This window comes from Entelurus aequoreus, linkage group LG05 (genome assembly GCF_033978785.1).
Source record: "Entelurus aequoreus isolate RoL-2023_Sb linkage group LG05, RoL_Eaeq_v1.1, whole genome shotgun sequence".
Taxonomy (NCBI): Eukaryota; Metazoa; Chordata; class Actinopteri; order Syngnathiformes; family Syngnathidae; genus Entelurus; species Entelurus aequoreus.
Window position 1 is genome coordinate 85,222,281 of NC_084735.1, and position 21,414 is coordinate 85,243,694.

At 40.0% G+C, this 21,414-nt stretch overlaps 2 protein-coding genes across 4 annotated transcripts in view; one reads left to right on the forward strand and one right to left on the reverse strand.

Annotated features, from left to right (window-relative positions):
• The window catches only part of LOC133651170 (F-box only protein 40-like), an 18,255-nt gene extending 10,683 nt beyond the window's left edge, over window positions 1–7,572 (reverse strand). For all 3 annotated transcript variants that reach the window (XM_062049157.1, XM_062049158.1, XM_062049159.1), the window contains exons 1-6: window positions 7,168–7,572; window positions 6,480–7,032; window positions 2,040–2,527; window positions 1,797–1,973; window positions 1,482–1,723; window positions 1,247–1,378 (exon numbers count right to left, since the gene is read on the reverse strand). In XM_062049157.1, the coding sequence (XP_061905141.1) occupies window positions 1,247–1,378; window positions 1,482–1,723; window positions 1,797–1,973; window positions 2,040–2,527; window positions 6,480–7,032; window positions 7,168–7,551 (1,976 nt within the window). In that variant the 5' untranslated portion in view covers window positions 7,552–7,572. The remainder of the gene's footprint in view (window positions 1–1,246; window positions 1,379–1,481; window positions 1,724–1,796; window positions 1,974–2,039; window positions 2,528–6,479; window positions 7,033–7,167) is intronic.
• A 4,894-nt stretch (window positions 7,573–12,466) lies between these two features.
• On the forward strand, window positions 12,467–18,572 carry LOC133649980 (F-box only protein 40-like). Its single transcript, XM_062046695.1, has 6 exons — window positions 12,467–12,583; window positions 12,642–13,757; window positions 17,510–17,796; window positions 17,866–17,997; window positions 18,060–18,330; window positions 18,408–18,572. Exons 1-6 carry the CDS (start codon window positions 12,467–12,469, stop codon window positions 18,570–18,572), a joined length of 2,088 nt encoding a protein of 695 aa, XP_061902679.1.
• The last annotated feature ends 2,842 nt before the right edge of the window (window positions 18,573–21,414 follow it).

Below are 21,414 nucleotides of genomic sequence, written 5' to 3' on the forward strand. Positions count from 1 at the left end.
AACGTCACTTTAAGAGAACGTCACGCAAGAGAACGTCAGGTTAGATAACGTCACTTTAGATAACATTACGTTAAGAGAATGTCACATTAGATAACGTCACGTTAGAGGACGTCCAATATGGCTCTTTGAACATTTGGGTTGCTGACCCCTGCTTTAGGGACTGTCACATTAGAGAACATCATGTCAGAGAACGTCCCGGTTTGTCCAAGCGTTGTGTATGAAATATAAAAAGATCTGACTTAGAGAACGTCAGGTTAGATAACGTCACTTTGGATAACATTCGGTAAGAGAATGTCACATTAGAGAACGTCACGTTAGATAACATCACGATAGATAACATTACGTTCGGTAACATTAGTTAAGAGAACGTCACTTTAAGAGAACGTCACTTTAAGACAATGTCAGGTTAGATAACGTCACTTTAGATAACATTACGTTAAGAGAATGTCACATTAGAGAACATCACGTTAGATAACATCACGATAGATAACATTACATTCGGTAACATTAGTTAAGAGAACGTCACTTTAAGAGAACGTCACTTTAAGAGAACGTCACGCAAGAGAACGTCAGGTTAGATAACGTCACTTTAGATAACATTCGGTAAGAGAATGTCACATTAGAGAACATCACGTTAGATAACATCACGATAGATAACATTACGTTCGGTAACATTAGTTAAGAGAACGTCACTTTAAGAGAACGTCACTTTAAGACAATGTCAGGTTAGATAACGTCACTTTAGATAACATTACGTTAAGAGAATGTCACATTAGAGAACATCACGTTAGATAACATCACGATAGATAACATTACGTTCGGTAACATTAGTTAAGAGAACGTCACTTTAAGAGAACGTCACTTTAAGACAATGTCAGGTTAGATAACGTCACTTTAGATAACATTACGTTAAGAGAATGTCACATTAGAGAACATCACGTTAGATAACATCACGATAGATAACATTACGTTCGGTAACATTAGTTAAGAGAACGTCACTTTAAGAGAACGTCACTTTAAGAGAATGTCACGTAAGAGAACGTCAGGTTAGATAACGTCACTTTAGATAACATTACGTTAAGAGAATGTCACATTAGATAACGTCATGTTAGAGAACGTCCAATATGGCTCTTTGAACATTTGGGTTGCTAAACCCTGCTTTAGGGACTGTCACATTAGAGAACATCATGTCAGAGAACGTCCCGGTTTTTAAAAGCGTTGTGTATGAAATATAAAAAGATCTGACTTGTAGGTGACTGAGGCGTCATGGCTGGCGGGTCGGAACCTCCTCCAGGTGTAGGTGCAGCCCAGGTAGGCCAGGGGACACCTCTGCACAAACCAACCGCTCAGACATGACTGAATGTCAGCGTGGACGTTCCTGAGGGACACCATCAATCAACTTATTTGGGTCATATTAAAAATGACACATGACGCAAAGGGGACGTCTCGGTCCACCAGGAAGGCGGCCATGTTCCTGGTACCTGACATGTGAGGAGAACTGGTTACGCAGGAAGCAGTGGCCGCACAGGAAGTTGAAGACGCAGCAGGCTCGGTTGTGTCGGCCGCTCACGCTCTCGTCCTGCAACCGCAGGTGGAGCTTCTGCGGCTTGCCGGACGTTACATCCGCCAAGGTGGTGTCGCGCTTAAACGGCGCCGAGCGGAACGAGTGCGTCTGCGTTCCCACGTCCACGTAGAGCCCGTCCGCTGCTTTGGACTCGCTGATCTTGAAGACGTCATCAAAAAGTTCACGGCGTTCGGAAAACATTCCAAGGGATGTAAATCAGAAGTCACCTGACCTTGTGCCCTCGGACCTCCCTCTCCGCGTACACCAGCAGGGTGTCGGCCGCTTCGTCGCCGAAGAAGTCTTCCTCGCCGACCTGGAGCTCAGACGTGTCCACGCTGCGGGTTTCAGTGGGGGCCGGGGCCTGGTCGTACAGATGGAGCCGCCGCTTGTGGTGGTAGCTGTCTGGAACCTGCAGGAGAGCGCACGTGAGCGTGACATGCCAGCAGGAAACATGGCGGCTTGTCGCGGCGGTCACCTTGAAGGAGCGCAGGGTCTGGACGGGAATGGGCTCCAGGTTCCCGTAGACAAAGTCCTTGTCTCGGGGCGTACACGGTTGTATATGTCCGAACGTCATCAGCATGCGGCCATGATGGACGATGTACATGTTGTACTCCTGTGGGCTCAGATCCTCGCTCAGACGCTCTAGAACCCCCTCCTGCCACGGCGCATGGCCCATCTTACTGGTGTCTGGGAGCACTCCAGCACCGTCTTCTTTCACGTCCACACTCGTTTTCTTCCCGCCACTCTTTGAACCATCGCCCGCTCTATGAACCGAGTCCGATTTTGGTTCTGATTGGTTCTGCTTGGCCTCAGCCAGAGCACAGCCGCCTCTCTCCATCCCGAACATCATCTCACTCAGCTTCAGTTTCTCCTGGTTGACCACCAGAGACCCCCTGGCTCCGCCCCCATCTGTCTCCGTGGTCACCACGTCCTCGCAAGCACCGTCTTCTTCAGTGAGGGACCCTGTGAGAGAACGTCAAGGACTTCAAGTTAGGGAACGTCAAATTAGGGATTAAATTAGAGAACGAACATCAAGGGAATGTAAAGTTAAAAGCATCGATTTAGGGATTAAGTTGAAAGAACATCAATTTAGTGAACATCAAGTTAGAAATTAAATTATAGAACGTAAAAATAGAGAACATCAAATTAGAGAAATCTAGTTAGTGAACATCAAATTAGAGGATGTCAAATTAGACAACATCAAAAGAACATCACGTTAGAGAAAGTCAAGTTACAGAATAAATCAGACAACGCCAAATTAAAGAACATCAAATTAGAGAACATCAAGTTAGAGATTAAGATAGAGAATGTCAAATTAGAGAACACCAAATTAGAGTTAAAGTTAGAGAACGTCAAGGTAGAGAACGTCAAATTAGAGAACGTCAAGTAAGAGAATTAAATAGAGAATGTCAATTTAGAGAATATCAAGTTAGATATTAAATTAGAGAACGTCAAATTAGAGTACATCAAGTAGGAGAACATCAAATTACAGTATGTTTAATTAGAGATTAAATTAGAGAACGTCAAATTAAAGAACATCAAATTAGATATTAGGTTAGGGAACATCAAGTTAGAGAACATCAAGTTACAGATTAAATTAGAGAATGTCAAATTATAGAATAACTCAGAGAATAAATCAGGGAACGCCAAATTAAAGAACATCAAATTAGAGATTAAATTCGAGAACATCAAGTTAGAGTTAGGTTAGGGAACATCAAGTTAGAGAATATCAAATTAGAGATTAAGTTAGAGAATGTCTAGTTAGAGAACGTCAAGTTAGCGAATTAGTTAGAGAATGTCAATTTAGAGAACATCGAGTTAGATATTATATTAGAGAACGTCAAGTTAGAGTTCATCAAGTCGGAGAACATCAAATTAGAGAACGTCAAGTTAGAGATTTAGTTAAAGAACCTCAAATTAGAGAACATCAAGTTAGTGAACATCAAGAGAATGTCAAATTAAAAGCATCAATTTAGGGATTACCTTTAAAGAACATCAAGTAAGTGAACATCAAAATAGAGATTAAATTATAGAACGTCAAATTAGAGACTACCAAATTAGGGAAATCCAGTTAGAGAACGTCAAATTAGTGAACATCAAGAGAACGTCAAGATAGAGAACATCAAAAAAGCATCAACTCAGAGAATGTCAAATTATACAATAAATCAGAGAATGCCAAATTAGAGAACATCAAGTTAGAGTTAGGTTAGGGAACATCAAATTAGAGAACATCAAGTTAGAGAACATCAAGTTAGAGTTAGGTTAGGGAACATCAAATTAGAGAACATCAAATTAGAGATTAAGTTAGAGAATGTCAAGTTAGACAACGTCAAGTTAGAGTTCATCAAGTAGGAGAACATCAAATTAGATATTAAATTAGAGAACGTCAAGTTAAAGAACATCAAATTAGATAATACATTTGAGATTAAATTAGAGAACATCAATTAAGAGATTAGGTTAGGGAACATCAAGTTAGAGAACATCAAGTTACAGATTAAATTAGAGAATGTCAAATTATAGAATAAATCAGAGAAAGCCAAATTAGAGAACATCAAATTAGAGATTAAATTAGAGAACATCAAGTTAGAGTTAGGTTAGGGAACATCAAGTTAGCGAGCATCAAGTTAGAGATTAAATTAGAGAATGTCAAGTTAGAGAAAGTCAATTTAGAGAACATCGAGTTAGATATTAAATTAGAGAACGTCAAGTTAGAGTTCATCAAGTCGGAGAACATCAAATTAGAGTATATCAAGTTAGAGATTAAGTTAGAGAACATCAAGTTAGAGATTTAGTTAAAGAACCTCAAATTAGAGAACATCAAGTTAGTGAACATCCAGAGAACGTCAAATTAAAAGCATCAATTTAGGGATTACCTTTAAAGAACATCAAGTAAGTGAACATCAAAATAGAGATTAAATTATAGAACGTCAAATTAGAGACCACCAAATTAGGGAAATCCAGTTAGAGAACGTCAAATTAGTGAACATCAAGAGAACGTCAAGTTAGAGAACATAAAAAAAACATCAAGTCAGAGAATGTCAAATTACACAATAAGCCAGAGAATGCCAAATTAGAGAACATCAAGTTAGAGTTAGGTTAGGGAACATCAAATTAGAGAACATCAAGTTAGAGATTAAGTTAGAGAATGTCAAGTTAGACAACGTCAAGTTAGAGTTCATCAAGTAGGAGAACATCAAATTAGAGTACGTCAAGTTAGAGACGAAGTTAAAGAATGTTAGGTTAGAGAACATCAAGTTTAAGATTTAGTTAAAGAACGTCAAGTTAGAGAACATCAAGTTAAAGATTAGGTTAGTGAACATCAAGCTCGACAATATCAAGTTAGAGAACATGAAGTTCGAGAACGTGAAGTTCGAGAACGTGAAGTTCGAGAACGCCAAGAGAACGTCAAATTAGGGATTAAGTTAGAGAACATCAAATTAGTGAACATCAAATTAGAGAACGTCAATATAGAGATTAAGTAATGTCAAGGTGGAAAACATCAAGTTAAAGATGAGGTTAGGGAACATCAAGTTCGAGAACATTAAATTTGAGAAGATCAAGTTAGAGAACGTCAAATTGAAAGAACATCCAGTTTAAGATTAGGTTAGGGAACATCAAGTTCGACAATATCAAGTTAGGGAACATCAAGTTAGAGATTAAATTAGAGAACATCAAGTTAGGGAACGTCATGAGAACATCAAATTAGGAATTAAGTTAGAGAACATCAAATTGGTGAACATCAAGTTAGAGAACGTCAAGTTTGAGAACGTCAAGTTATGGATTAAGTTAGAAAACATCAAATTAGTAAACATCAAATTAGTGAATGTCAAATTGGAGAACATCACATTAGAGAACGTCAAGAGAACGTAAAATTGGAGAATGTCAAGTTTGAGAACATCAAGTTAGAGAACATCAATTTAGGGATTAGGTTAGGGAACATTAAGTTAGAGAACATCAAGTTAGAGATTAAGTTAGGGAATTTCAAATTAGAGGACTTCAAATTATAGAATTAGTTAGAGGATGTAAATTTAGAGAAAATCAAGTTAGATAGTAAATTAGAGAACGTCAAGTTAGAGTACGTCGAGTTAGAGATTAAGTTAGAGAATGTCAAATTGAAAAAACATCCAGTTAAAGAATTAGTTAGAGGATGTCAATTTAGAGAATTAGTTAGAGAATGTCAATTTAGAGAAAATCAAGTTAGATAGTAAATTAGAGAACGTCAAGTTAGAGTACGTAGAGTTAGAGATTAAATTAGAGAACGTCAAATTGAAAGAACATCCAGTTAAAGATTAGGTTAGGGAACATCAAATTCGACAATATCAAGTTAGGGAACATCAAGTTCGAGAACATCAAGTTAGAGATTAAGTTCGAGAACATCAAGGTAGAGAACGTCATGAGAACGTCAAATTAGGGATTAAGTTAGAGAACATCAGATTGGTGAACATCAAGTTAGTGAACATCAAGTTTGAGAACGTCAAGTTTTGGATTAAGTTAGAGAACATCAAATTAGTAAACATCAAATTAGTGAACGTCAAGTTGGAGAAAATCACAGAGAACGTCAAGAGAATGTCAATTTGGAGAATGTCAAGTTTGAGAACATCAAGTTAGAGAACATCAATTTAGGGATTAGGTTAGGGAACATCAAGTTAGAGAACATCAATTTAGGGATTAGGTTAGGGAACATCAAGTTAGAGATTAAGTTAGAGAATGTCAAGTTAGAGTATGTCAATTTAGAGAACAACAAGTTAGATATTAAGTTACAGAACGCCAAGTAAGAGTTCATCAAGCAGGAGAACATCACTTTAGAGAACATCAAGAGAATGTCAAATTGGAGAATGTCAAGTGTGAGAACATCAAGTTAGAGAACGTTAGGTCAGAGATGAATTTGAAGAAAGTCAGGTTAGAGAACATTCACCTTCATCTGTGTTTGACCTGTCAATCACTGGTACAAGGGCGTCTAGTGTGTCCACCTGGGTCTCCTCCTCCTGTTCTTTGGGGTCCACCAGTTCAGGGAACAAAGGTTTCATCATCAGTCGGGCAAAGAGGTCTTCCTGATCCACCAGCGCCATGGCGACATCCAGGGCCTCCTCCTGGCTCTCGTTCCCCTTCAGGACGTTCTCCTGCAGGGGTTGGGAACAGTGCGGGTCGGTGTGGTCGGCGGGCCAGCGGTTCCACTCTGCGCTGCAGACCACCACGCTGGCGGGACACCCCTGCAGGTGGGACGCCTGCTGGGAGCGCCTGAGCCGGGCGGGGCAGCCGTAGGCGGCGTTGAGGCAGGGCACGCTGATGTTGGGGCACAGCAGCAGGTGGCCCTCTTCTTTGCACAGGTGGAAGAGCGCCCCGCATTGCAGGCGGCACGGGACCAAGGCGCAGCACACGCCCGCCTCCACCGGCGCCCTGCAGCGTCGGCTGTAGCAGGAGGTGCAGTGGGCGTGCTGGCGCCCTCTGCTGGCTGCATGGCGCCCGCTCTGAGAGGAGAAGACAGAATATTTGAGCGGGGTCGAGATCATGTATGACATATTGACACTGTCACAATAAAACAACACATGACACAATGAGACAACATTAAGAGTAACACAATAAAAGACGACATGCTGTCTTACCATCACATAATCCTGCTGGCTTGTGCTGAGAACAAAGAGACTGAGAGAAAGGTTCCGTATTCTCTGACCTCTGAACACCGTGTGTGTGTGTGTTTGTGTGTGTGTGTGTGTTTGTGTGTGTGTGTGGGTTTGTGTGTGGTGGTGTGTGTGTGTGTTAAAAATAGAGCCGCGTGCAGTGCATAAAATGCGGAGGTCAGAAAGCAGCAGAAGAAGGTTTGTGTTACCAGCCTCGTTCAAAACAAAGCTCATGTCCTCACTAACTTGCTGAACTCGACTACACTTGGGGACTAACATGTACTTGTGAACACATGAACATGTGAACATTAACATGAATAACATGTGAATGTATAAACATGTGAACATGAACGTACAACATGTCAACATGTGACCATATGAACACCTGAACATGAATTATAACATGTAAACATATGAACACCTGAACATGAATTATAACATGTATACATATGAACACATGAACATAAACATATGAACATGAATGTATGAACATGTCAAAATAGATGTAGAACATGTGAACATATTACATGAAGTTTATACATGAATGTATGACATGTGAATGTTTGAACATGAATGAACAACATGTGAACATGCACATGAATGTATATAACATGTGAAAGTATGAACTTGTGAACATGAATGTATATAACATTTGAGTGTATAACATGTGAACGTATGAACATGTGAACCCATGAACATGAATGTATATATGTGAAAGTATGAACATGTGACCTTGAATGCATATAACATGCAAATGTATGGACATATGAACATGAATGTATGAACATGGATGTATATAATATGTGAAAGTATGAACATGTGAGCATGAACGTACAACATGTCAACATGTGACCATATAAACACCTGAACATGAATGTATAACATGGAAACATATGAACACCTGAACATGAATGTATAACATGTAAACATATGAACACCTGAACATGAATTATAACATGTATACATATGAACATAAACATATGAACATGAATGTATGAACATGAATGTATATATGTGAACGTATGAACATGTGACCTTGAATGTATATAACATGCAAATGTATGGACATATGAACATGAATGTATAACATGTGAATACATGAACATGAATGTATGAACATGGATGTATATAATATGTGAAAGTATGAACATGTGAGCGTGAACGTACAACATGTCAACATGTGACCATATGAACACCTGAACATGAATGTATAACATGGAAACATATGAACACCTGAACATGAATTATAACATGTATACATATGAACACATGAACATAAACATATGAACATGAATGTATGAACATGTGAAAATAAATGTGGAACATGGGAACATATTTACATGAAGTTTGTACATGAATGTATGACATGTGAATGTTTGAACATGAATGAACAACATGTGAACATGCACATGAATGTATATAACATGTGAAAGTATGAACTTGTGAACATGAATGTATATAACATTTGAGTGTATAACATGTGAACGTATGAACATGTGAACCCATGAACATGAATGTATGAACATGAATGTATATATGTGAAAGTATGAACATGTGACCTTGAATGTATATAACATGCAAATGTATGGACATATGAACATGAATGTATAACATGTGAACACATGAACATGAATGTATGAACATGAATGTATATAGTATATACTATGTGAAAGTATGAACATGTGAGCATGAACGTACAACATGTCAACATGTGACCATATAAACACCTGAACATGAATGTATAACATGTAAACATATGAACACCTGAACATGAATTATAACATGTAAACATATGAGCACCTGAACATGAATTATAACATGTATACATATGAACACATGAACATAAACATATGAACATGAATGTATGAACATGTGAAAATAGATGTAGAACATGGGAACATATTACATGAAGTTTATACATGAATGTAGGACATGTGAATGTTTGAACATGAATGAACAACATGTGAACATGCACATGAATGTATATAACATGTGAATGTATGAACTTGTGAACATGAATGTATATAACATTTGAGTGCATAACATGTGAACATATGAACATGTGAACACATGAACATGAATGTATGAACATGAATGTATATATGTGAACGTATGAACATGTGACCTTGAATGTATATAACATGCAAATGTATGGACATATGAACATGAATGTATAACATGTGAACACATGAACATGAATGTATGAACATGAATGTATATAATATGTGAAAGTATGAACATGTGAGCATGAACGTACAACATGTCAACATGTGACCATATAAACATCTGAACATGAATGTATAACATGGAAACATATGAACACCTGAACATGAATTATAACATGTAAACATATGAACACCTGAACATGAATTATAACATGTATACATATGAACACATGAACATAAACATATGAACATGAATGTATGAACATGTGAAAATAAATGTGGAACATGGGAACATATTTACATGAAGTTTGTACATGAATGTATGACATGTGAATGTTTGAACATGAATGAACATGTGAACATGCACATAAATGTATATAACATGTGAATGTATGAACTTGTGAACATGAATGTATATAACATTTGAGTGCATAACATGTGAACGTATGAACATGTGAACACATGAACATGAATGTATGAACATGAATGTATATATGTGAACGTATGAACATGTGACCTTGAATGTATATAACATGCAAATGTATGGACATATGAACATGAATGTATAACATGTGAACACATGAACATGAATGTATGAACATGAATGTATATAATATGTGAAAGTATGAACATGTGAGCATGAATGTATATAACATGCAAATGTATGAACATGTGAACATGAATGTATAACATGTGAACGTATGAACATGTGAACACATGAACATGAACGTATGAACATTAATGCATATAATATGTGAAAGTATGAACATGTGACTTTAAATGTATATAACATGCGAATGTATGAACATGTGAACATGAACGAATACCATGTGAACATATGAACACATAAACATGAATGTATGAACATGAATGTATATACTATGTGAATGTATGAACATGTGACCATGAATGTATAACATGTGACCATGTGAACACATGAACGTATGAACATGAATGTATAACAAGTGAACGTAATAACATGAAGGATGAACATGAATGTACCACATGTAAATACATTAACATGTAAACATATGAACACATGAACTTGAACCCTGTCACCACATAACAAAAGTACAGCATGTGAACGTAATAACATGAAGGATGAACATGAATGTATGTGTATGTGTGAATGTATAACATATGAACATTAACACATAAAAATGAATGTATGAATGTATGTGATTGTGTGAACATAAATGCATAACAAGTGAACGTATGAACATGTGAACACAGACATGGATGTATAAACATTATTGTATAACATGATCGTGTGATCACATGAAAGTATGACTATTAATGTATAACATGTGAATGTATGAACATGTAAACATGAATGTATATAACATGTGAACGTGTGAACACATGAACATGAATGTATAAGATGTGAATGTATAAACATGAACATGAATAAATGGGTTATACTTGAATAGCACTTATCTACCTTCAAGGTACTCAAAGCGCTTTGACACTATTTCCACATTCACCCATTCACACATTGATGGCGGGAGCTGCCATGCAAGGCCCTAACCACGACCCATCAGGAGCAAGGGTGAAGTGTCTTGCTCAAGGACACAACGGAAGTGACGAGGTTGGTAGTAGGTGGGGATCGAACCAGGAACCCTCAGGTTGCTGGCACGGCCACTCTCTCCCGTCCCCAAGAATGTACAACATATGAACACATTAACATGTAAAAGAATGAACATGTGAATGTATGAATACATGAACATGAACCCTGTCACCACATAACATGAATGGACGGCGTGTGAACGTGTTAACATTAAGGATGAACATGAATGTATAACAAGTGAATGTAAAAACATGTGTTCATGAATGTATAACATCTGAACATGAATGTATAACAAGTGAACGAATGAGCATGTGACCCCATAAACATGAGCGTATGAACATAAATGTATAACATTGTGAATGTATGAACATGAATGTATAACATGTGATTGTGTGAACACATGAACGTATGAATGTATTACATGTGAATGTATGAATAAGTGAACATGAATGTATTACATGTGAACGTGTGAAAACATGAACGCATAGACATAAATGTATAACGTCAATTTACAACATGTGAACACATTAAAATGTAAAAAAAAAATGAACATGTGAATGCATGAAGGCCCTAACCACGACCCATCAGGAGCAAGGGTGAAGTGTCTTGCTCAAGGACACAACGGATGTGACGAGGTTGGTAGTAGGTGGGGATCGAACCAGGAACCCTCAGTTTGCTGGCACGGCCACTCTCCCAACCGCGCCATGCCGTCCCCATGAATGTACAACATATGAACACATTAACATGTAAAAGAATGAACATGTGAATGTATGAATACATGAACATGAACCCTGTCACCACATAACATAAATGGACGGCGTGTGAACGTGTTAACATTAAGGATGAACATGAATGTATAACAAGTGAACGAATGAGCATGTGACCACATAAACATGAGCGTATGAACATAAATGTATAACATTGTGAATGTATGAACATGAATGTATAACATGTGATTGTGTGAACACATGAACGTATGAATATGAATGTATTACATGTGAATGTATGAATAAGTGAACATGAATGTATTACATGTGAACGTGTGAAAACATGAACGCATAGACATAAATGTACATGTGAATTTACAACATGTGAAGACGTTAAAATGTAAAAAAAAATGAACATGTGAATGCATAAAGGCCCTAACCACGACCCATCAGGAGCAAGGGTGAAGTGTCTTGCTCAAGGACACAACGGATGTGACGAGGTTGGTAGTAGGTGGGGATCGAACCAGGAACCCTCAGGTTGCTGGCACGGCCACTCTCTCCCGTCCCCATGAATGTACAACATATGAACACATTAACATGTAAAAGAATGAACATGTGAACGTGTGAAAACATGAACGCATAGACATAAATGTACAACATGTGAATTTACAACATGTGAACACATTAAAATGTAAAAAAAAAATGAACATGTGAATGCATGAACACAATAACATGAACCCTGTCACAATATTTGCTTAACATTTGGTGACAGGGTGAGGCCTCCCGCATGTTTATGAACGTCTGGCAGCTGACAAAGAGGAGGGAGCTGCCGAGCTAATTTTAAGATGAACAAGACTCGGCACACGTGTCTTGGAACATTTTTCACAGTGCAGCCAGAAGGTCCTCGGACTTCCTGTTTGCACACTTCTAGGTGCGTGCGGATCAAGTTGGACTTGATCTATGTGAGGACATTGAAGCAGTTTGAGCGCCTCTGAAGATGGTAAGTCACGCTTTGTGCAGACCAAAGTCCAACTTCCTGTACAGTTCATTACTAACAGCGTCTCCTCCTCCTCTCAGGGCGGGCGCCAGCACACCCACTGCACCTCCTGCTACAGCAGACGCTGCGGGGCGCCGGTGGAGGCCGGCGTGTGCTGCGCCTTGGTCCCGTGCCGCCTGCACTGCGGGGCGCTCTTCCACCTGTGCAAAGAGGAGGGGCACCTGCTGCTGTGCCCCAACGTCAGCATACCCTGCCTCAACGCCGCCTACGGCTGCCCCGCCCAGCTGCGACGCTCCCAGCAGGCGTCCCACCTGCAGGCGTGTCCCGCCAGCGTGGTGGTCTGCAGCGTGGAGTGGAACCGCTGGCCCGCCAACGACGCACACTCGCACCCCAACCCGGAACTGCACCGCAACCTGCTGAGCGAGCGCCAGCGGGGGGTGGGCCAGCACCTGGACCTGGCCTTGGCTCTAAAGGACCAGGACCGCTTGTTCCACTCACTGAAGATGAGAACGCTTTTCCCCGAACTGACACGCAGCGCCGGCGAGGAGGAAGAGGAGAGGCGGGAGGAGAGGAGGAAGAAGGAGAGAAAGAGGAAGGCCGCCAAGGAGAAGGAAGCGGCAGGTAAGACTTGGGAGTCTTTTGCTACCTTCCACAGGAGTGCTCCACCGGAGGAGGAAGACAAGGATGAGGAGGAGCTGACTCAGGAGGAGAGGGAGGCTCTGGCCAGCGGGGGTCTGAGCGAGGCCCTGCTGGAGAGCTACAGTGCCTGGGAGAGCATGTTCAGCATGGCCATGGGGGGATGCAGGGAGGCCCAAGAGGCAGGGGCAGCGGGCGGGGGCCACCGCCAGGCTGGAGGCGGGGCCAAGAGACCGGGCGCCTCCACGGTGGCGGCGCCAGCTGACACCTACACCCACGCTGACGCTCCCTCATCCCGCCCCGCCGGGAGGAAGGACTATGACTACGGACGCGTGGAGCCAATGAAGATCACCGCCGCGAGAACCTTCAAGGTCCCCAGCAGCTTTTCCGCCAAGCAGGGTCGCATCCGCAACCCGGGGTTCTACAAGCGGGAGAGCAAAACCGTGGACACCTGCGACCTGGGGGTGGCGCCAGAGGACACGCCCATCTGGGAGGAGGTTCAGGTGAGCCTTCAGATCAACAGTCTACATCAGATTCATCCCACTAATATACTGAGGAACCTCGAATACGAACTTAATCGGTTCGTAAATTGAAAACTTTGTATAGTGAAGCAAATTTCTCCATAAGAAACTTTCCCGTCATGAACAAACCTAAACAACGACTATGGAATATTGTAGCAAAATTACTTGCAACCGTGTGTGTGTCTGTCTATCAATCCGAGTGTGTTTTAGATCCGCGTACGTGTTTTTTAAGTCCCTAATCAGAAAAGAACCCTCGATTGTCTACTTACACGTGACTTTTGCGACGCTTCTGCCGTGTGCGATTTGAGCGCGCGCACCCAGGTTTGTGAGCGTGTAATACAACTTGTGCGTGTAACACAATCTGCGTGTGCGTATCTCAGGTGTGCCTACTTTCAACCAACCACGGAAGACGCCACAAAATTTAAAAGCAATCGGAAACAAGGTTTCTCCTGGAGCTGCAGTTCCAGTCTGAGGCTCGCTGAAACAAATAAAGCTTTTTGTTCGACGATTCCTCGTTGGCGTCTTCTTGGCTCATCACTCATCACACAGTCCTGGGAGAGTGGCACGACACGTTGCTTCTGATTGGTTTAAATTTAAATCAGGCTTAAACACAAACAAAATTAGCAAAAAAAAAAAAAAGCTAGCGTAAAATGTTAGCATGTTAACATTCCCCGCAATGCTAATGCACGTTAACAATTACCATACTTGCATGACAGCACCGAGTACCACAAACCATGATTTTTAGGTTTATAAATACAAAATTTGCAAAAAATAACAGTTAACGTAAAACATTAGCATGCTAACGTTCTCACAATGCTAAAGCACGTTAACTATTACCATACTTGCATGACACCACCATACTTGCATGACAGCACCACAAACCATGATTTTCAGGTTTAACCATACAAAATTAGCCAAAAAATAAGTTAGCGTAAAACGTTAGCATGCTTATATTCTCACAATGCTAATGCACGTTAACTATTACCATAATTGCATGACAGCACCGAGTACCACAAACCATGATTTTCAGGTTTAAACATACAAAATTAGCTTAAAAAAAAGCTAGTGTAAAATGTTAGCATGCAAACGTTTTCACAATGCTAACGCATGCTAACTATTAACTATTACCTTACTTGCATGACAGCACAGAGTACCACAAACCATGATTTTCAGGTTTAAACATACAAAATTAGCTAAAAAAAAAGCTAGCGTAAAATGTTAGCATGCTAACATTCTCACAATGCTAAAGCACGTTAACTATTACCATACTTGCATGACAGCACCGACTACCACAAACCATGATTTTCAGGTTTAACCATGCAAAATTTGCCAAAAAATAAGCTAGCATAAAACGTTAGCATGCTAACGTTTTCACAATGCTAAGGCACGTTAACTATTACCATAATTGCATGACAGCACCGAGTACCACAAACCATGATTTTCAGGTTTAAACATACAAAATTAGCTTAAAAAAAAGCTAGTGTAAAATGTTAGCATGCAAACGTTTTCACAATGCTAACGCATGCTAACTATTAACTTACTTGCATGACAGCACCAAGTACCACAAACCATGATTTTCAGGTTTAAATATACAAAATTAGCTAAAAAAAAAGCTAGCGTAAAATGTTAGCATGCTAACATTCTCACAATGCTAAAGCACGTTAACTATTACCATACTTGCATGACAGCACCGACAACCACAAACAATGATTTTCAGGTTTAACCATACAAAATTTGCCAAAAAATAAGCTAGCATAAATTGTTAGCATGCTAACATTCTCGCAATGCAAATGCACGTTAACTATTACCTTTCTTGCATGACAGCACCGACTACCACAAACCATGATTTTTAGGTTTAAAAATACAAAATTAGCACAAAAAAAAGATAGCGTAAAACGTTAGCATGCTAACATTCTCACAATGCTAACGCATGTTAACTATTACCTTACTTGCATGACAGCACCGAATACCACAAACCATGATTTTTAGGTTTAAACACACAAAATTAGCTAAAAAAAAAAGCTAGCGTAAAATGTTAGCATGCTAACATTCTCACAATGCTAATGAACGTTAACTATTACCATACTTGCATGACAGCACCGAGTACCACAAACCATGATTTTCAGGTTTAACCATATAAAATTAGCCAAAAAATAAGCTAGCGTAAAACGTTAGCATGCAAACGTTCTCACAATGCTAACGCACATTAACTATTGCCATAATTGCATGACAGCACCGAGTACCACAAACCATGATTTTCAGGTTTAAACATAAAAAAATTAGCTAAAAAAAAAAGCTAGCGTAAAACGTTAGCATGCTAACATTCTCACAATGCTAATGCACGTTAACTATTACCTTTACCATACTTGCATGACAGCACCGAGTACCACAAACCATGATTTTTAGGTTTATACATACAAAATTAGCCAAAAATAAAAGCTAGCGTAAAACGTTAGCATGCTAATGTTCTCACAAGTATATATAAATACACACAAAAAACGATCTGAATACACACACTCGGATTGATATACAGACACACAAATTAATACACATGCACGCAAATTGGGTTAAAGTTAAAAGTTAAAGCCCCAACGATAGTCACACACACACACTAGGTGTGGTGAAATTATCCTCCGCATTTGACGCATCCCCATGTTCACCCCCTGGGAGGTGAGGGGAGCAGTGAGCAGCAGCGGTGGCCACACTCGGGAATCATTTTGGTGATTTAACCCCCAATTCCAACTCTTGACGCTGAGTGCCAAGCAGGGAGGCAATGGGTCCCATTTTTATAGTCTTTGGTATGACTCGGCTGGGGTTTGAACTCACGACCTTCCAGTCTCAGGGCGGACACCCTAACCACAAGGCCACTGAGCAGGTCTTACACGCACACAGATTGAGCATACTTGCCAACCTTGAGACCTACGAATTCGGGAGATGGGGTGCGGGGTTGAGGTGGGCGGGGTTTGGTGGTAGCGGGGGGGGAGGGTGTATATTGTAGCGTCCTGGAAGAGTTAGTGCTGCAAGGGGTTCTGGGTATTTCTTCTGTTGGATGTTCTCCCGAAATGTGTTTGTCATTCTTGTTTGGTGTGGGTTCACAGTGTGGCGCATATTTGTAACAGTGTTAAAGTTGTTTATACGGTCACCCTCAGTGTGACCTGTATGGCTGTTGATCAAGTATGAGTTGCATTCGCTTTAGTGTGTGTAAAAGCCGCATATATTACGTGACTGGGCCGGCACGCTGTTTGTATGGAGGAAAAGCGGACGTGACGACGGGTTGTAGAGGACGATGAAGGCAGTGCCTTTAAGGCACGCCCCCAATATTGTTGCCCGGTGGAAATCGGGAGAAATTCGGGAGAATGGTTGCCCCGGGAGATTTTCGGGAGGGGCACTGAAATTCGGGAGTCTCCCGGGAAAATCGGGAGGGTTGGCAAGTATGAGATTGAGACACACGTTTGCAAATAATTTTGGTACCATAAACGACCAACGTGCTGCTCCGCCAACATGCGCATGCACAAAAAAGTCCCTTTGGTGCCCTCAAAAAAGATCAGAAATCACAAAACTTCTTACATTTAAAAACCACATTGCTAACATTGTAAAAGCAAAATCCACTACACTGTATTGTCTTTGCCGAGTGGCCGTTATGTCACCTTTGCACAGTATCTGGGGATTTGCTATGATATGCTGTGATGTAGCTTTCACATTGACATCGTCATCATCGGCTGTGCTCTCCTCAGGCGTCGCTGCTGTGCTCGCTGGAGAAGGAGCAGCGAGGTCACCTGATCGCGGAGAAGGTGTGCACGGACGGTCTCCTGCAGGACGAGGGCACGCAGACGTACAGCTTCCTGTCGGCCCCCTTCGGGAGGAACGCGTCGCTGGCGGACCTGACGGCCGAGAAGACGCCGGAGCTTCACCTCCAGCTGCAGGTGGAGAGTGTGAGCAACCGCCACCACAAAGCCAGCTCCGCCTTCACCTCGCTGTGCGGACACGCCGTCCAGAGGAGGGACTACGCCGCACATTACAAGTTGGTCTTTTACTCGTCACTTCATGGTCGGACTTCCATTTGCCCGCTGATGTTGTGATGTTGACGCAGGAACGTGCACAGTGACATCCAGATGTGCGTGAACGGCTGGTTCCAGCAGAGATGTCCTCTGGCGTACTTGGGCTGCACCTTCAGCCAGGGAAGGTTCCGACCATCCGGCCCGGAGGCCCGCGTGGTCTTCATGTGAGATGTTCTTCCTCCAACCTGAGCAACGGCGGAATCATTTCAGTCTTCTCCTTCCTCAGGGAGGATCTGGGCTGCTTTCAGCTCCGTCCCAGCGGCGTCCCGCAGGCCACGCCTCCCTCGGACGCGTCCGCCCTGAGCTCGCTGCCCTACGAGGTTCTGTGCCACCTGGCCAGCTTCCTGGACAGCCTGTCCCTGTCCCAGCTGGCTCTGGTGTCCCGCCTCATGAGGCAGGTGTGCTGCTCCCTGCTGCCGGTGCGAGGCATGGTCACGCTGCGCTGGGACAGGGCGTGCGGCCCTCAGGGGCGGGTCAGGTGGACGGCGGGACAGAAGGTGAGACGGGTGGCAAAGTGGGGGGCGAGTGCACCGCACACCCACACACACCCACACACGCATGTCCGTCTCTGCAGGTGTGGATCTTCAGCTCAACTTTTTCTCCTGTGGACACTTGGTGCTTCCGGGACGTTCCGTCCATGTCGGAACATCTGAAGGTGTGTCCGTACTATGAGAGAGAGTCCAGACTGGAGCGGGTTCGGCTGCCAACCCTCACCCAAAGTGCAAAGGTCAAAGGGTAACACAGTGATGGAACTCTGAGACTAGTGACAGGAAAATTATTTGTACAATGTGTGGCATTATTTATTTGAATAAAATCATCAATATTCCCAGCATGACTCGTCATTATTCATCTCAATAAAACTATCAATACTCAAAACATGACTCGTCATTATTTATTTTAATAAAACTATCAATACTCAAAACATGAAACTATCAATATTCCCAGCATGACTTGTCATTATTTATTTTAATAAAACTATCAATACTCAAAACATGACTAGTCATTATTTATCTCAATAAAACTATCAATATTCCCAGCATGACTCGTCATTATTCATCTCAATAAAACTATCAATACTCAAAACATGACTCGTCATTATTTATTTTGATAAAACTATCAATATTCCCAGCATGACTCGTCATTATTCATCTCAATAAAACTATCAATACTCAAAACATGACTCGTCATTATTTATTTTAATAAAACTATCAATACTCAAAACATGACTCGTCATTATTTATCTCAATAAAACTATCAATATTCCCAGCATGACTCGTCATTATTCATCTCAATAAAACTATCAATACTCAAAACATGACTCGTCATTATTTATTTTAATACAACTATCAATACTCAAAACATGACTCGTCATTATTTATCTCAATAAAACTATCAATATTCCCAGCATGACTCATCATTATTTATTTTAATAAAACTATCAATATTCCCAGCATGACTCGTCATTATTCATCTCAATAAAACTATCAATACTCAAAACATGACTCGTCATTATTTATCTCAATAAAACTATCAATATTCCCAGCATGACTCATCATTATTTATCTCAATAAAACTATCAATATTCCCAGCATGACTCGCCATTATTTATTTGAATAAAACTATCAATATTCCCAGCATGACTCGTCATTATTTATTTTAATAAAACTATATATACTCAAAACATGACTCGTCATTATTTATCTCAATAAAACTATCAATATTCCCAGCATGACTCATCATTATTTATCTCAATAAAACTATCAATATTCCTAGCATGACTCGTCATTATTCATCTCAATAAAACTATCAATACTCAAAACATGACTCGTCATTATTTATTTTAATAAAACTATCAATATTCCCAGCATGACTCGTCATTATTTCTTTTAATAAAACTATCAATACTCAAAACATGACTCATCATTATTTATTTTAATAAAACTATCAATATTCCCAGCATGACTCATCATTATTTCTTTTAATAAAACTATAAATACTCAAAACATGACTCATCATTATTTATTTTAATAAAACTATCAATATTCCCAGCATGACTCGTCATTATTCATCTCAATAAAACTATCAATACTCAAAACATGACTCATCATTATTTATTTTAATAAAACTATCAATATTCCCAGCATGACTCGTCATTATTCATCTCAATAAAACTATCAATACTCAAAACATGACTCGGTAGGGTAGCGGGGGGTGTATATTGTAGCATCCCGGAAGAGTTAGTGCTGCAAGGGGTTCTGGGTATTTGTTCTGTTGTGTGACGGTGCGGATGTTCTCCCAAAATGTGTTTGTCATTCTTGTTTGGTGTGGGTTCACAGTGTATCGCATATTTGTAACAGTGTTAAAGTAGTTTATACCTCCACCCTCAGTGTGACCTGTATGGCTGTTGACCAAGTATGCCTTGCATTCACTTGTGTGTGTGATAAGCCGTAGATATTTTGTGACTGGGCCGGCACGCAAAGGCAGTGCCTTTAAGGTTTATTGGCGCTCTGTACTTCTACCCACGTCCGTGTACACAGCGGCGTTTTAAAAAGTCATAACCGGTACCGATAATTTTGAAACCGATACTGATAATTCCCGATATTACATTTTAAAGCATTTATCGGCCGATAAAATCGGCAGTCCGATATTATCAAACATCTCTAGTAATATTGTACATGGTAATTGGGATGTTATATATTGTGTATATCAGTGGTCCCCAACCAAAATTAAAAAAAAAAAAAAAAAATTTTTTTTTTTTTTTTTTTTAAATGAAATCAACATAAAAAACACAACATATACATTCTATATCAATATAGATCAATACAGCCTGCAGGGATACAGTCTGTAAGCACACATGATTGTATTTATTTATGTTAAAAAAATAATAAAAAATAAAAAAAATTTTTGGGGACCACTGGTGTATATGATATAAACATTTTATATAATATAATAATATAATATATCAGTATATTTTATATACTGTATATATAATATGTCAATATTACATATATGTTATATTTTATATTGCTACTATGGTACATTTTTAGTCTATCATTTGGTTTTCGCCCTCTTTTTGTGCCCTTTGTGTGCATTATCCTTTCCATCCCTTGTAACTGAGCTACTGTGTGGAACAATTTCCTTTGTGGATCGTTAAAGTTTGTCTAAGTCTAAGTCTATTTGGCACTAGGGATGTCCGATAATGGCTTTTTGCCGATATCCGATATTCCGATATTGTCTAACTCTTTAATTACCGATACCGATATCAACCGATACCGATATATGCAGTCGTGGATTTAACACATTATTATGCCTAATTTGGACAACCAGGTATGGTGAAGATAAGGTACTTTTTAAAAAAATTAGTAAAATAAGATAAATAAATTTAAAAAAATGTCTTGAATAAAAAAGAAAGTACAACAATATAAAAACAGTTACATAGAAACTAGTAATGAATGAAAATGAGTAAAATTAACTGTTAAAGGTTAGTACTATTAGTGGAGCAGCAGCACGCACAATCATGTGTGCTTATGGATTGTATCCCTTGCAGACTGTATTGATATATATTGATATATAATGTAGGA